The sequence below is a fragment of the Felis catus genome, chromosome A1, assembly GCF_018350175.1.
Source record: "Felis catus isolate Fca126 chromosome A1, F.catus_Fca126_mat1.0, whole genome shotgun sequence".
NCBI classification, from domain to species: Eukaryota; Metazoa; Chordata; class Mammalia; order Carnivora; family Felidae; genus Felis; species Felis catus.
In genome coordinates, this window is record NC_058368.1 from 188,582,240 (window position 1) to 188,596,191 (window position 13,952).

The window sequence follows — 13,952 nt, forward strand, 5'->3', positions numbered from 1 at the left end:
CCTGTTAAAATCTGGCATTTCCTTCCAATTTTCTTGATACCTTCTAGTTTTTACCACTTTTGTGGATACGAAAAGAATGAAAATAGCAATAGTCCCGGACTCTTGGCCCCTCTTGTTGAAGCAGGACTTTTATCCTCCTTAAAATTTCATCTGGTTATTTCTCAAAGGACCCAAAGCGTTTTGCAGAAACTCCATCTTCTCACATTTCTCTCCTCAGTTCCTGTCTGGTCAGTTTTCTCTGGTACCTGGAAGGTGATGTTTTACTCTCTAACTGCCATTATCCTTGCCCAGGGTATGTCCCTGGATGTCAGTTACAAAACTGGACCTATTGGAGTAGTACTGCGTTTCTTGTAATCCTAACAGTGGTTCAAGTTGAGCTGTGTTTTACTCCTAAAGTGAAGACATGAGTTTTCTAATTTTGTGTCACACAAGTATGTCCCTGTGTCTTGGACTCCTTCATGGGAACATGAATTAGATTCGTAGCATCTTTATTCACATAGCCAAGAAGAGGAGTCCAGTGGCCAGTACCAACACAGACGACAGAATGTATTTCCAATCCATTACCACCAGCCCCAAACCCTGACACAGTCTGTTCCTGTGGCCTTACCCAGGACACCTCTGAATCTGAGCTCAAGTTCAAGGTAGAGACACTTCTCTATCTTTATTCCCTTTTTTTTTTTTTTTTTTTTTCCTGGAGAGAGAAAGAGGGCACAAGTGAGCGAGGGGCAGAGAGAGAATCCCACAAGAGGGAGAGAGAGAGAGAGAGAAGAGGGGCTCACCTGAAGCAGGGCTCATGCTCACCTGATGCAGGGCTTGAGCTCAGGTGATGTGGGACTCAAACACACAAACCTTGAGATCATGATCTGAGCTGAAGTCAGATGCTTAATGGCTGACCCACTCAGATGCCCTGTCTTTATTCATTGTTAAGCAAAAATTGTGTCTGTAGAGTATAATGCAGTAGTTAGAGTATAGGGTTTTCTAAGTCATCATTTTCATGTACAGATGAGTGCCTGGCCATCTAAGAGTGCTGTATTTTTTAGATAAGTGGACAGGTGATTGGGGCGTTTCAAATTCCATGTTCTTTATTTACTACTCTATAACCTCAGTGTCACCAGAAAGATAGGTCTCCGTTTTCTTACCTGTAAAATGTTGATAATATCTTACGGGGCTATCATAAAGGTTCAGTAAGGTAAGGCATGTAAAGCTCTTAGCATGATTTCTGACATACAAGTGTTCCGTGAATTTTTTCTTTTTTTTTTTTTTTAAAGTTTTTTTATTTTAATTCCAGTATAGTTAACATCAGTGTTATGTTAGTTTTAGGTGTACAATATAGTGATTCAACAATTCTATACAGTACTCCGTGCTCATCATAAGTGTACTCTTAATCCCCTTCACCTATTTCACATCTCCCCCCACCCACCTCCTCTCTGGTAACCATCAGTTCTCTGTAGTTAAGAGTCTGTTTCTTGGTTTGGCTCCCTCTTTTTTTCCCTTTGTTCATTTGTTTTCTTAAATTCCACATATGAATGAAATCATATGGTATTTGTCTTTCTCTGACTTATTTCACTTAGCATTATACTCTCTAGCTCCATCCATCTTGTTGCAAATGGCAAGACCATTCTTTTTTTTATGGCTGAATAATATTCCGTTGTGTATGTATATACCACATCTTCTTTATCCATTCATCTGTGACACTTGGGCTGCTTCCATAATTTGGCTGTTGTGAATAATGCTGCAGTAAACATAGGGGTGCATATATCCTTTCGAATTAGGGTTTTTATATTCTTTGGGTAAATACCCAGTAGTGGGATTACTGGATTGTAGGGTAGGTCTATGTTTTTTTAATGTTTGTTTATTTTTGAGAGAGAGGGAAGGAGTGCGAGTGGGGGAGGGTTAGAGAGAGAGGGATACACAGAATCTGAAGCAAGCTCCAGGCTCTGAGCTGGCAGCACAGAGTTCGGTGCAGGGCTCAAACCTACACACACGAGATCATAACCTAAGCCGAAGTCAGAAGCTTGACCCACTGAGCCACCCAGGCGCCCCAAGGTAGTTCTATTTTTAACTTTTTTGGGGTTTTTTTGTTTGTTTGTTTGAAGAACTGATCTTTTTTTGTGTGTGTAATTTATGAAGAATTCTGTCCTAGATATCCAATTAGAATATCAACTACAGGATCTTTCAGATTCATCAGTTGGAGTAAGATCCCAGTTGCCTAAAGTTTCTGAATTATGAACTACTTTTTTTTTTTTTTTTTAATTCTCAAGTTAGTTAATATACAGTGTAGTCTTGGCTTCAGGTGTAGAACCCAGTGATTCATTTTGTACATATGACACCCAGTGCTCATCCTAAAAAGTGTCCTCCTTAATGCCCGTCATCCATGTAACCCACCCCCGACCCCCCTACCCCCATTAACCCTCAATTTGTTCTCTGTATTTGAGTCTCTTATGATTTGCCTCCCTCTGTTTTAATCTTATTTTTCCTCCCCTTCCCCTATGTTCATCTCAGATTCCACATATGAAAGAATTTCTCAGATTCCACATATGAAAGAAACCATATGAGATCTGTCTTTCTCTGACTTATTTTGCTTAGCATATCCTCCACTTCCATCTCGTTGTTGCAGATGGCAAGATTTCATTCTTTTTCATCGCTGTGTATTATTCCATTGTATATATAAACCACATCTTTATCCATTCATCAATTGATGGAGATTTGAGCTTTTTCCATAATCTGGCTATTGTTGATAGCACTGCTATAAACATTGGAGTGCATGTGCCCCTTCGAATCAGCATTTTTGTATCCTTTGGATAAATTCCTAGTAGTGCAATTGCTGGGTCATTTTGTGAACACTTGATGTTTCTTGTGTTTTTGATTTTAGACATTCTGACAGGTGTGAAGTGATACCTCACTGTAGTTTTGATTTGCATTTCCCTTCTGGGGAGTTATGTTGAGCATCTTTCCATTTGTCTGTTGGCCATCTGGATGTCTTCTTTGGAGAAATGACTATTCATGTCTTCTGCCCATTTTTTAATTGGATTATTTGTTTTTTTGGGTGTAGTGCTTAGTGAATTTTAACTAACATTCTTGTGTCTTGTTTTTATTATGCAGCCATGTTTTATGAGCATTTTCCTGTGTGTCATTCTTTAAAAAAAGACTTTTCAAATCTGTATTATGATATAGCTATATAATGATAGCCTTTTAGGTTGATGTGATTTCTTTGATTAATCATCAAAATCCTAAAGTTGAAGGTAGAGCTATATTAGTTATAATTCTGGGTGAGAAAACAATGATACTATCCTTTCCCTCATGCTTTTTTGGTTTCCATGTGGTTTAGTGGTGTAGTGATGAAAGTCTGTAGCTCTATTTTTATATACCGTGTTGCCATCCAGGCTTTTTTAGAGATCAGAATTCTGTTATATAAAGATAAAGGTGACTGTGACCATGTCAGGGGTAAAGGAAAGCCTTTTTCTGACCATTCTTCTGGTGGCAGTTTTAACTTTTGATTTTTAGTTTATGGGAATGTTTTTTTCTAATGTTTAGAGTTTGTTTTTATTATAAGATCAAACTTATTTAAAATGGTAAAAATAATTATAATAGAATTTTATAATAACACACATAAAATACAAAAACATTTTTTTTTTTTCCGTTTTGATCCTTATCCCAGTCCTTTGGGATTTATAGAAGAAAAAATTGAAGTGGGTGAATAGCTGGGAAGGAAGTCTCAGACTTTAATTTGAATGTAGGTTTTCTAATTGCTAGTTTAGTCCTCTTAGGGAGACAGCATGGTTAGTGGGAAGAAAATGAGTTTTAGAATCAGACTGTGTATGAACTAGTTCCCTACTTAGTAAATATATTACCTTGGCAAGTTGTTTCTTTGAACCTATAAAGAAAGATAATGCCTATCTAATGGAGTTAGTTTTGATATTAAACTAACAAATTTCAAGAAATGAAATATTTTAGTATTTCTTTTCTTAGTATAATATTTATTACATGATGCTGTCTCACAGAAGGTTAGTAAAGATGTGTTATCCTTGATTAATTATTCATAATATGTCACATTTATAAATATTGAGGCTTAAACATTACATTTATAAAATATTAAGGCTGAAGTTTTTAGTTTTAAAAAGCATAATTGTTCACATTTCATGTAGCAACTTTATAGCTATCCTTTTTTTTTTTTAAGTAACAGTTTTATTGAGATACAATTCACATACCTATTTAAGGGACACAGCTCAGTGGTTTTAGTACACTCACAGAATTTTACAGACCATCACCACACTTTAGAACATTTTTTTTTTTTTAACGTTTATTTATTTTTGGGACAGACAGAGACAGAGCATGAACGGGGGAGGGGCAGAGAGAGAGGGAGACACAGAATCGGAAGCAGGCTCCAGGCTCTGAGCCATCAGCCCAGAGCCCGACGTGGGGCTTGAACTCACAAACCGCGAGATCATGACCTGAGCTGAAGTCGGATGCTTAACCGACTGAGCCACCCAGGCGCCCCTAGAACATTTTTATCACTCCAAAAAAAAACCCCGTACCTGTCAGCAGTTACTCACCATTTTCCATTAATTCCCTTGCCCCCAGCCTAGGCAACTGTGAGTCTATTTTCTGTCTCTATGGATTGGCCTATTTTGGACATTTCATATAGACATATACAGTGTGTGGTACTTTGTGCCTGGCTTCTTTTAATTAGCATGTTTTCATCCATGTTGTAGCGATTGTATCAGTATTTTGTCTGTCCAAATCGTATTCTGTTGTATGAATATTACCACATTTTGTTTATTCATCCATCAATTGATGGACACTTGGGTTCTTTCCACGTTTTGACTGTTATGAATAGTGCTGTGAACATTATGAGTAGGCTTTGTGGACATGCTTTTTTTTTCTTGGGCATATACTTTGGGGTGGAATTGCATTTAACCTTTTGAGGAACTGCTGTACTAATTTTCTGAAGTGGCTTCAGTATTTTACATTTCTACCAGTAGTGTGTAAGGGTTCTAGTTTCTCACATCCTTGCCAACACTTGTTGACATCTGTCATTTTTAGTATAGCCATCATAGTGAGTGTGAAGTGATTATTTCATTGTGGTCTTGATTTGTACTTCCCTGATGGCTAATGATATTGAGCATCTTTTCATGTGTTCATTAGCCATTTGTAAATCTTTTAGAAAAGTATTTATTGGGATCCTTTGTTAATCATTTAACATTATTATTATTTAACATTATTTAATCATTATTATTATTATTATTATTATTATGGAGTTGTAATACAACTCAGTTCTAGCTAGATACAACTCCTTTATACAATTATACGATTTACAGATATTTTTTGCCATTCACTCTAGTCTGGTTATATCAAGACAAAGTGTAGTATGGTTCTACAAAGGAGAATCGATACTTGGATAATTTAAATAATTAACTTGATACTTGAAAAACTGGCTATTGGATAAGTCATTTGGAAATATTAATTTCTTAAATTGAAAATTTCATAAGCTTTTAAAAAGCTGAGTTTCTATTTTCCCTTAAGACATGTATTTAAGAAATAAGGAAGCTAATTATCCTTAAGTGAATAAAAACTTGTTTAGAGTATGTCTAGAATGGATATAGCTTTTAGTTCAGAGAAACTAAACTTTTGAAAATTCATGGCCATAGTTGGTATAGTATGAACATTTAATATTCTGTTTAAGCTTATTAGAATTTGATAAATTTCAAGTTCCTTAATTCTTAAAATTACTAAACTGTGCTTCTCATTTTGAGTGATGTAAGGAATGTATTTCCCAGTATCAATCCTACTTTAAAATTGAGACTATCCAGTGGATTATTATTTATCAGGTGTTAAGTTCTTTGTAGATTTTGGATACTAGCCCTTTATCCAGTATGTCATTTGCAAATATCTTTTCCCATTCCGGCGGTGTCCTCTTAGTTTTGTTGATTGTTTCGTTTGCAGTGCAGAAGCTTTTTATCTTGATGAGGTCCCAATAGTTCATTTTTGCTTTTAATTCCCTTGCCTTTGGAGATGTGCCGAGTAAGAATTTGCTGCAGCTGAAATCAAAGAGGTTGTTGCCTGCTTTCTCATCTAGGGTTTTTTTTTTTGTTTAAAAAAAATTTTTTTTTAATGTTCATTTAATTTTGAGAGAGAGCAGGAGTTGGGGAGGGGCAGAGAGAGAGGGAGGGAGACAGAATCCAAAGCAGGCTCCAGGCTCTGAGCTGTCAGCACAGAGCCCAACGCAGAGCTTCAACCCACAAACTGCAAGATCATGACCTGAGCCAAAGTCGGACGCTCAACCGACTGAGCCACCCAGCCGCCCCTCTCCTCTAGGGTTTTGATGGTTTTCTGCCTCACATTTAGGTCTTTAATTAACATTTTGAGTTTATTTTTGTGTATGGTGTAAGAAGGTGGTTTAGTTTCATTCTTCTGCATGTTGCTGTCCAGTTCTCCCAGCACCATTTGTTAAAGAGACTGTCTTTTTTCCATTGGATACTCTTTCCTGCTTTGTCAAAGATTAGTTGGCCATACATTTGTGGGTCCAATTCTGGGTTTTCTATTTTATTCCATTGGTCTATGTGTCTGTTTTACAAGAGACTATGAAATACAGAGAACAAGCTAAGGTGGGGGGAATACGGTGATGGGCATTGAGGAGGGCACTTGTTGGGATGAGTACTGCTGGGTGTTGTATGTAAGCCAATTTGACAATAAATTATATTCACACAAAAAAATAAATAAATAAAATTGAAACTATCCAGAACTACAGGGAAAAAAGAAAAACTATAACTGACATGACCATTCCTATGAGGGGTGTGGTCTTGGTTTACATCACAATTGGTTTTTTGTAAAAGTTTTAAACTCTAATATTCTTAAATTCTTTGTTTTATTGTTAATTTATGAACTATCATATCAGTTTTGTGTATGTATAATTTAAATTAGAGCCCATGGGTTTCACAAGATTGAAAGCATACTCCTTTTCATCCTAGTCTTGGGTATGTAAGTGTTGTTTCAAATGTAAAACTTTCCCAAGAGTTATTTATGTGTGAAATGTAGATAATTAGCTCCCCATTTCATGAAAGCTTGTCTAATTTAAAGTTTCTGTATTTCAGGACTGTTAGCATTTTGGGCTAGGTCTTGATTTGCTGTGGGGGCAGTCTTGTGTATTACAGAATGCTAACTTGCCTCTCTCTGCTCACTAGTTTGTAGAGCACCACTCCCCAGCAGTGCTGAAACCAAAAAGCACCCCTAATTGCCAGTGTGATCTCCTGGGGAACAAAATTTTCCTCAGTTGAGAACCACTGCTATTAGAGAAAGGAATTGTTAAAATGAATTTTATCATTATATACTTAAAATTTAATTTTGACGGGAATAAAATTGACCCATTTCAGTATTTGATATGTTTTCTTCTTTTGAACATTATCAGATCCAGACACTAAATATTTGAGTAGGGGATCAGAAAGCAGCTAAAGAGAGGGGCAGGGTGGCTGAGATGATTTAAATAATTAAGCCCTGAGTAAATGAACTATTATTATTCAATTACTGGTACATTTCTTAGGGTGTAGTAGGTACTCAGATCCAGGGGTTGGACATCTCAGTATCTGGGATCTCTTAAATTGAGCGCAGTGCCTTTTGTTTGCACATATTCCATAAGATAACTTCAAGGGCTCATAGCTTTATTCTCTGTAAAAGTAGATTAGGTTTCTTTGAATTAAACCGTTTGAAAGCTTTTAAGTGGCCAGAATGTACAGATTGTTCCTAGGTTGTTCAGGTTGCTTAAGAGAGTGTTACAAGGTCAGTTGGTGAATTGGTAAGCTTCTAGGTTTTATTGTTGTTACTTATTCTTTATAACTTGTATGCTTCTCTTTATAGCAAGTATTTTCCTAATTGCAAGCTATCCTTGAGGCCCTTTACATGGATCTTACACACTCCTCAGACCCAAAGCAATTTCAGTCACTGGAGAATAGGCTATCATAAGGAACTAGAGAAGTAGATTTTCAAAGTGTTTAGTTTATTAGTGCTCAGGATTGATGTCAGTATTGCACAAATTGCACAAATGAAAAAAAGTTTAGGAAGGGAAAGATTTAATTCAGTTACAAGTAGATGGCAGGGATTCTTGCTTCCTACCAACTTAATACATTTTACTGTTTAAATCTCCTAAATTGAAAAATCAAATACTGGGGGCGCCTGGCTGGCTCAGTTGGTGGAGTGTGCAACTCTTGAACTTAGGGTTTGTGAGTTTGAGCCCCAGGTTGTGTGTACAGATTACTTTAAAAAAAAAATCTTTTTTTTTTTTTTAAAGTTTATTTATTTTGAGAGAGAGAGCATGTATGTGCAAGCAGGGAGGGGCAGAGAGAGAGGGAGAGAGAGAATCCCAAGCAGGCTCCATGCCAATGTGATTTCCCACGAACCATCAGACATGACCTGAGCCGAAATCAAGAGTCAGATGCTTAACCTACTGAGTCATCCAGGTGCCTCCCCACAAAAAGTAAGTCTTAAAAAAAAACAAAAAACAAAACTATATACTGCTTTTGAACATTTCATCTGATTCAGTCTTTTTTTTTTTTTTTTTAAGTTTTTTTTTTTTTTTTAATTTATTTATTTTGAGAAACAGAGAGGCTAAGAGAGAGAATCCCAAGCAGGCTCTGCACTCTCAGCACTGAGCCTGATAGGGGGCTTGAACTCAGGAACTGTGAGATCACGACCTGAGCTGAAACCAAGAGTCAGATGCTTAATAGATCGAGCCATGCAGGTGCCCCTGATTTAGTTGTAAAATAGTTACTAAATTCTGTTAAAAATTAGACTTTCATGGCTATTGCATCAGAGTAATTTTTGGACTAAAATGACTCATGGAATTTTGGATAATTCCTTCTCTGGATTCTTTTTATTTGGCTTTCTATCTTGTTTATTTATATTGTGAATGACCCACTTTGTTGAGAGACTAGTAATGAAGAGTTTACATTGTCAGCATGAGATGCTGGGAAGTTGTTCATAACTTGGAGATCTTTGTTCAGATACTGATCCATGTTAAAGTTCTCTTGTATAGTTTGGGGTGCAACAATGCCCAGATTCTTCTTTCAAAAGGGACAGCTCAGTAGTGGCTCCTTGGTGAGACCAGTAGTTTAGCCCTCACCAAAGCCACTGCCCTGGCTCTGGCAAGCCAAGCTCAGTGGGACCAAAGAGGGACTACAGACTTTCTGGGCCTGGCCGTCTTTCTTGAGGTGGGGCTTATTGGTGAGTCAGCCAGACAGGAAAGATTGTGAAGGACCATCTTGAGAGACAGGAGTGGAGCAAAGGAGAAGGGGTCTGAGGTACCTCGAGAAGGTGTTAATTTCTGTGGTAGGATGATTGTTCCAGTAGCATTGAGGAGGGGTTGCAGCATTGAGGAGAGCTGTTCTCTTAGGGTTCTAGAGGAGGGCAGCCCAGAGAGCTAGTGGTAAGAAGCTGTTCAACACTGTGGTGTTGTCTTTAAGGCCTAATGGTTGATTATTCTTTTGGAAGACAGATCTCCCTTAGTCCCCTATAATTTCACTAAATCACAAAGTCACGAAATACGGAGAGTGAAAAAGAGAAAAAAAATCATTCTATATTAAAATTTTTTTTTATATTTTTATTCATTTTTGAGAGAGAGACAGACAGCGGGAGCAGGGAGGGGCAGAGAGAGGAGACACAGAATCCAAAGCAGTCTCCAGGCTCTGAGCTGTTAGCACAGAGCCCAACGTGAGGCCCTGAATTCACAAACTGTGAGATCATGACCTGAGCTGAAGTTGGACACTTAACCGACTGAGCCACCCAGGCGCCCCTCATTCTATATTTTTATAGCATTTATCACAATTATAATTATTATTGTAATTGTAATTATATAATTGTAATTATTATTATTAGTATTAATCTAGTAATTGTAGGTCTCTCTTCCTGGTTTGTAAACTTCATGCTAACAGGAATTGTTACTTTCCTGTCTACTGTAGTATTCCCAGAGGGTAGCAGTGTGCTAACAACATATTATGTATACGGTATATTTTTTGTGAGGCCAAAAAACATGGAGAATGTTGATTTTCTTACAGGTTTTGTTATGTAAAGTCAGAATTTAAGATTAGAGGCTCTAAAGAAGACAAAGAAGTGCTAAAAAAAAACTAAAATGGGCTAGGAAATAATGCAAAACAATTAACAAATGTCTTGGCAATAAGAAATTCTAGAGTAATGGGTTTGCTGAGTTATATATAAAACATCAGTAATATGATGACAAAAGCAAACAAGGGAGAGAAAACATGTCAGGGAGACCAACTCTGTAGTTTCCACCCCCCACGTTACTAGGAAAGATTTCCTGGGCACTGAACCCTTCGGGGACACCTTTTGGCTCTTCCCCTTGGAAGGATGGAATTCCTGTAGTCACCCCATTCCCTTTTTATTGAAGTGAAATTCACATAAAATTAACCTTTAAAGTGAACAGTTCATTGGCATATAGTACATTCATAATGTATAACCATCACCCCACGATAAAACCCAGTACATACTACGTCTTTTCCATTTTCCCTCCCCTCCCCTCCCCCTCAGCCCCTGGCAAGCATCAATCTGCTTTTTGTCTTTGTGGGTTTCCCCTCTTTTACTGGATCTGTTGGAGAAGGATATGAGATGGCCACAAAGAAATTATTTGCCTTCAGAGGTCTTGGACTCAGAGTTGGAGCTCTTTTAAATACGAATTTATTTGGGGGCGCCTGGGTGACTCAGACGGTTGGGCGACTGACTTAGGCTCAGGTCATGAGCTCATGGTATGTGGGTTCAAGCCCTGCATTAGGCTTTGTGCTGACAGCTCAGAGCCTGGAGCCTGCTTCAGATTCTGTGTCTCCCTCTCTCTCTACTCCTCACTCGCCTTGTGTTCTATTAAAAATAAATAAAGACTAAATAAACTTTTTTAAAGATAAATTTTTTTCTTTAATAGCATTTTCAAAGACTTCATAAATTTTAAGTGATATTTATATGTGTATTTTATTGTAAATTTCATAATTCTCTTAATTCTTCAGTTTTCTGTCCTAAAACTTTGTAAAATGTAGTAATTTTATGTTGGTGGTTATCTAGTAAGATAGCATTCAGATGTTTATATGTTATTTGCATGTGTAGCATTTGTACTTCTCACAGGGTTTTGAGCACTGACCTCTGGACTGAGTAATCCTTTGTTATAGGGCTGTCCTGTGCACTGGAGATAGGATGTTGTGGCAGCATCTTGGCCTAGGTGCTCAGAGCACCCCCAACCCTTTTAAATTGTGACAGCTAAAAATGTCTTCAGACAGTGCAAAATGCCCCTTGGCGTCAAAATCACCCCTGGTTGGCCAGCACTGCATTAAAATCATTCGTCTTGAGAATTTCAGTAAAAAGAGACTATTAATATATTATTTGTTAGAAGTGGTCATCATAGAGTGATAGAGGAGAATTACTAAATCTCCCATGAATTTAGGTCCATTATTGATTTTTGTAAATTGTCCCCCAAACTGCTTCTGTTCATAAAACTTATTTTGGTTTTTTGACAGTATTCTCCTTTTGGATTATGTAAGGGTCATTTCTTGTTTGGCTATGCTACACTAAAGGAATTCAACTTGATTGCCTAATAGGAAGTAATTTCATGGAAAAAGTAAATATAGCTGTGGGTTTGTTCAGAAATACTGAAACATTCAGATTCTTTTAAATACAGTGGATAAAGCATTCAATAATTGAAGAAAAGAATTTTTTTACACAGTTTCCTTATGATGATGTCAAAAGAACTTAACAGTCTTCTAGTATTACTGTTTTAACTTGCTGATAAATTAAATTCTCCCTTTTTGTGCTTCTTGGCTGTGCACTGAAAGTTCTGTTTTCTCAGTGTGGAAAGACTTTTTTTTTCTCTACTTATTTCTCAGTAGTCACATGTCATTTAACATCATTTAAATTTTAAAAGGAATATTTGATGTGATTTAAAATTTGATTCAAAATAAATCTGTAGCCTGCTTTATTATAAGTCTAATTATAGATTCTTGATAGAGTTGAAAGTGACAATTTTTAAGGATTGTCCTGTGAGCCAGTTTTCTACTTAGTTTGTGATTTTACCTATAACTAAGAATAATTGGGGATAAAACTTTGGGGAAAGTAAGATAGGTGGGATGGTGGAAGAGAGCCAAAAGAGGGGAAATTTGATGTAATATTATTGGGTATTATCACTTAAGTAATAGGGTTGAGGGATGGTTTCTCAAATGTTTTTTTTACTGGGAATATTATTTAACAAGGCCATGGGAAAAAAGAAAATCCCACAGAGTAGATTTTTGGCTGTCTTCTCTGCATAGTAAAATTCAGATGCAGTAAATTCTGATCCATGCGTGGAAGAAGGAAATGAAGACCATCCTTATCTAGTTTTTTATACCTAAAATTTTCCTTAATGTAGATGTGGAAAGAAGTGTTATTAACATAATATGCTTTTTATAAGAATACTGTGCTTTAGTTGCTTGTCTTTTCCATATGTGCTTGGTATGTATCTAATATGTTATTACCATTTTATTTATTTAGGGACTACGTCAGGAGTGAACTGGAGTCTGCCTATGAAGGACCAATGTATTTAGAACCTCTCTCCATGAATCGGTTTACCACAGCCTTAATAGGTAAGTATTAGAAAAGAATTGAAAGTGTAGGTGGAGACCAACCTTACTTATTATTTTTTTACATGCTGATAATCATACGTAGCCTATAGTTGCTTGTGTTTTTTTAATGATATTTTAACGATTTAGAAGGTCAATTTTTAAATAAAGCTAATTATTATTTTATAAGATTAAAATTAAATATGTAATGTCTTTATTGTTATTGAGAGCCATCACTGTATTCAAAAATAAGTTGCCAGAAATGTCAAGAACTTGAGACCTGATTGAAATATTTAGGTAGTAGAATGTTAAAAATAGGAGTGTTAGCTAAGACCCAAAAATAATATAGAGAGTCCCAAGTGATGTGCTAGACCCTGCCTACCATGCCGGAATTATAGAAAAGGAAGTGAGAGAAAATCTATTTTATGACTTTTACACTCACCCATATAGAGGGTCTTGCAAAATTAAATGTTGGAGATTAAGGAGAATTTCTTTAGAGAGCTGTTTGCTCTGAAATACCTCCCCAGCCATTCACATTTGGAGAAGTCAGCAGAAGACCATTTGGAGAGTCACGTGTCTCCTGCGGTTTAGGGGGGGGATACTGTGAACTGACCCACACTTTGAAAATCTAAAGCTGCACCATCCAAAATTAGCCACATTTGGGGTACCTGGGTGGCTTAATCGGTTAAGTGTCCAACTCTTGATTTCAGCTCAGCTCATCGTTTCATGGTTTGTGAGATTGAGCCCCACGTCAGGCTCTGTGCTGACAGTGCGGAGCCTGCTTTGGATTCTCTCTATCTCTGTACCTCCCTCACTCTTTCTCTCTCTCTCTCTCAAAATAAATAAGCAAACATTAAAAAAATAAAACTAAATGTAGCTATCAAGCTCTTGAAATGTGGCTAGTCCAAATTAAGATACACTATAAGTGTAAAACACACATACCTACTTTCTAAGACTTAGTACAAAAAAGGATGCAAAATGTCTTTTTTTTAACGCAGATTGAATGTTTTTATATGATAATCTATGGGGTATGTTGTTATATATATTTATTGTTAACATATATATATATGTGTGTGTGTGTCTATATATATATATGAGTGAGTTGACTTGCTGTGAGTTTTCTGACTATGGACATAGTGAAAATGTCTTTTGGGGTTCTTTTGTATCTTCTAATCTGGGTAGGCAAAGGATGTTAATTTCTTGTGAACTAGTTAAGGGCCCCAAGAGTCTATGGGATTTTTTTAGGTCTTTCTAAGAGGGACTTTAGAAGGATAAGACTCCAACAGGGATTGAACCTCCAAGAGTTCAGCAAAGAACCAGAAACAGCCAGAGGAAGGGTACATAACAAATACTAAGGGTGGGAGAGCCACCGTG

The 13,952-nt window shown here is 36.8% G+C and overlaps 1 protein-coding gene across 1 annotated transcript in view; it reads left to right on the forward strand.

Annotated features, from left to right (window-relative positions):
• RNF145 (ring finger protein 145) overlaps window positions 1–13,952 on the forward strand; it is a 60,701-nt gene that overhangs the window by 16,933 nt on the left and 29,816 nt on the right. The window contains exon 4 of the mRNA XM_023260095.2: window positions 12,511–12,602. Within this exon, the coding sequence (XP_023115863.1) occupies window positions 12,511–12,602 (92 nt within the window). The remainder of the gene's footprint in view (window positions 1–12,510; window positions 12,603–13,952) is intronic.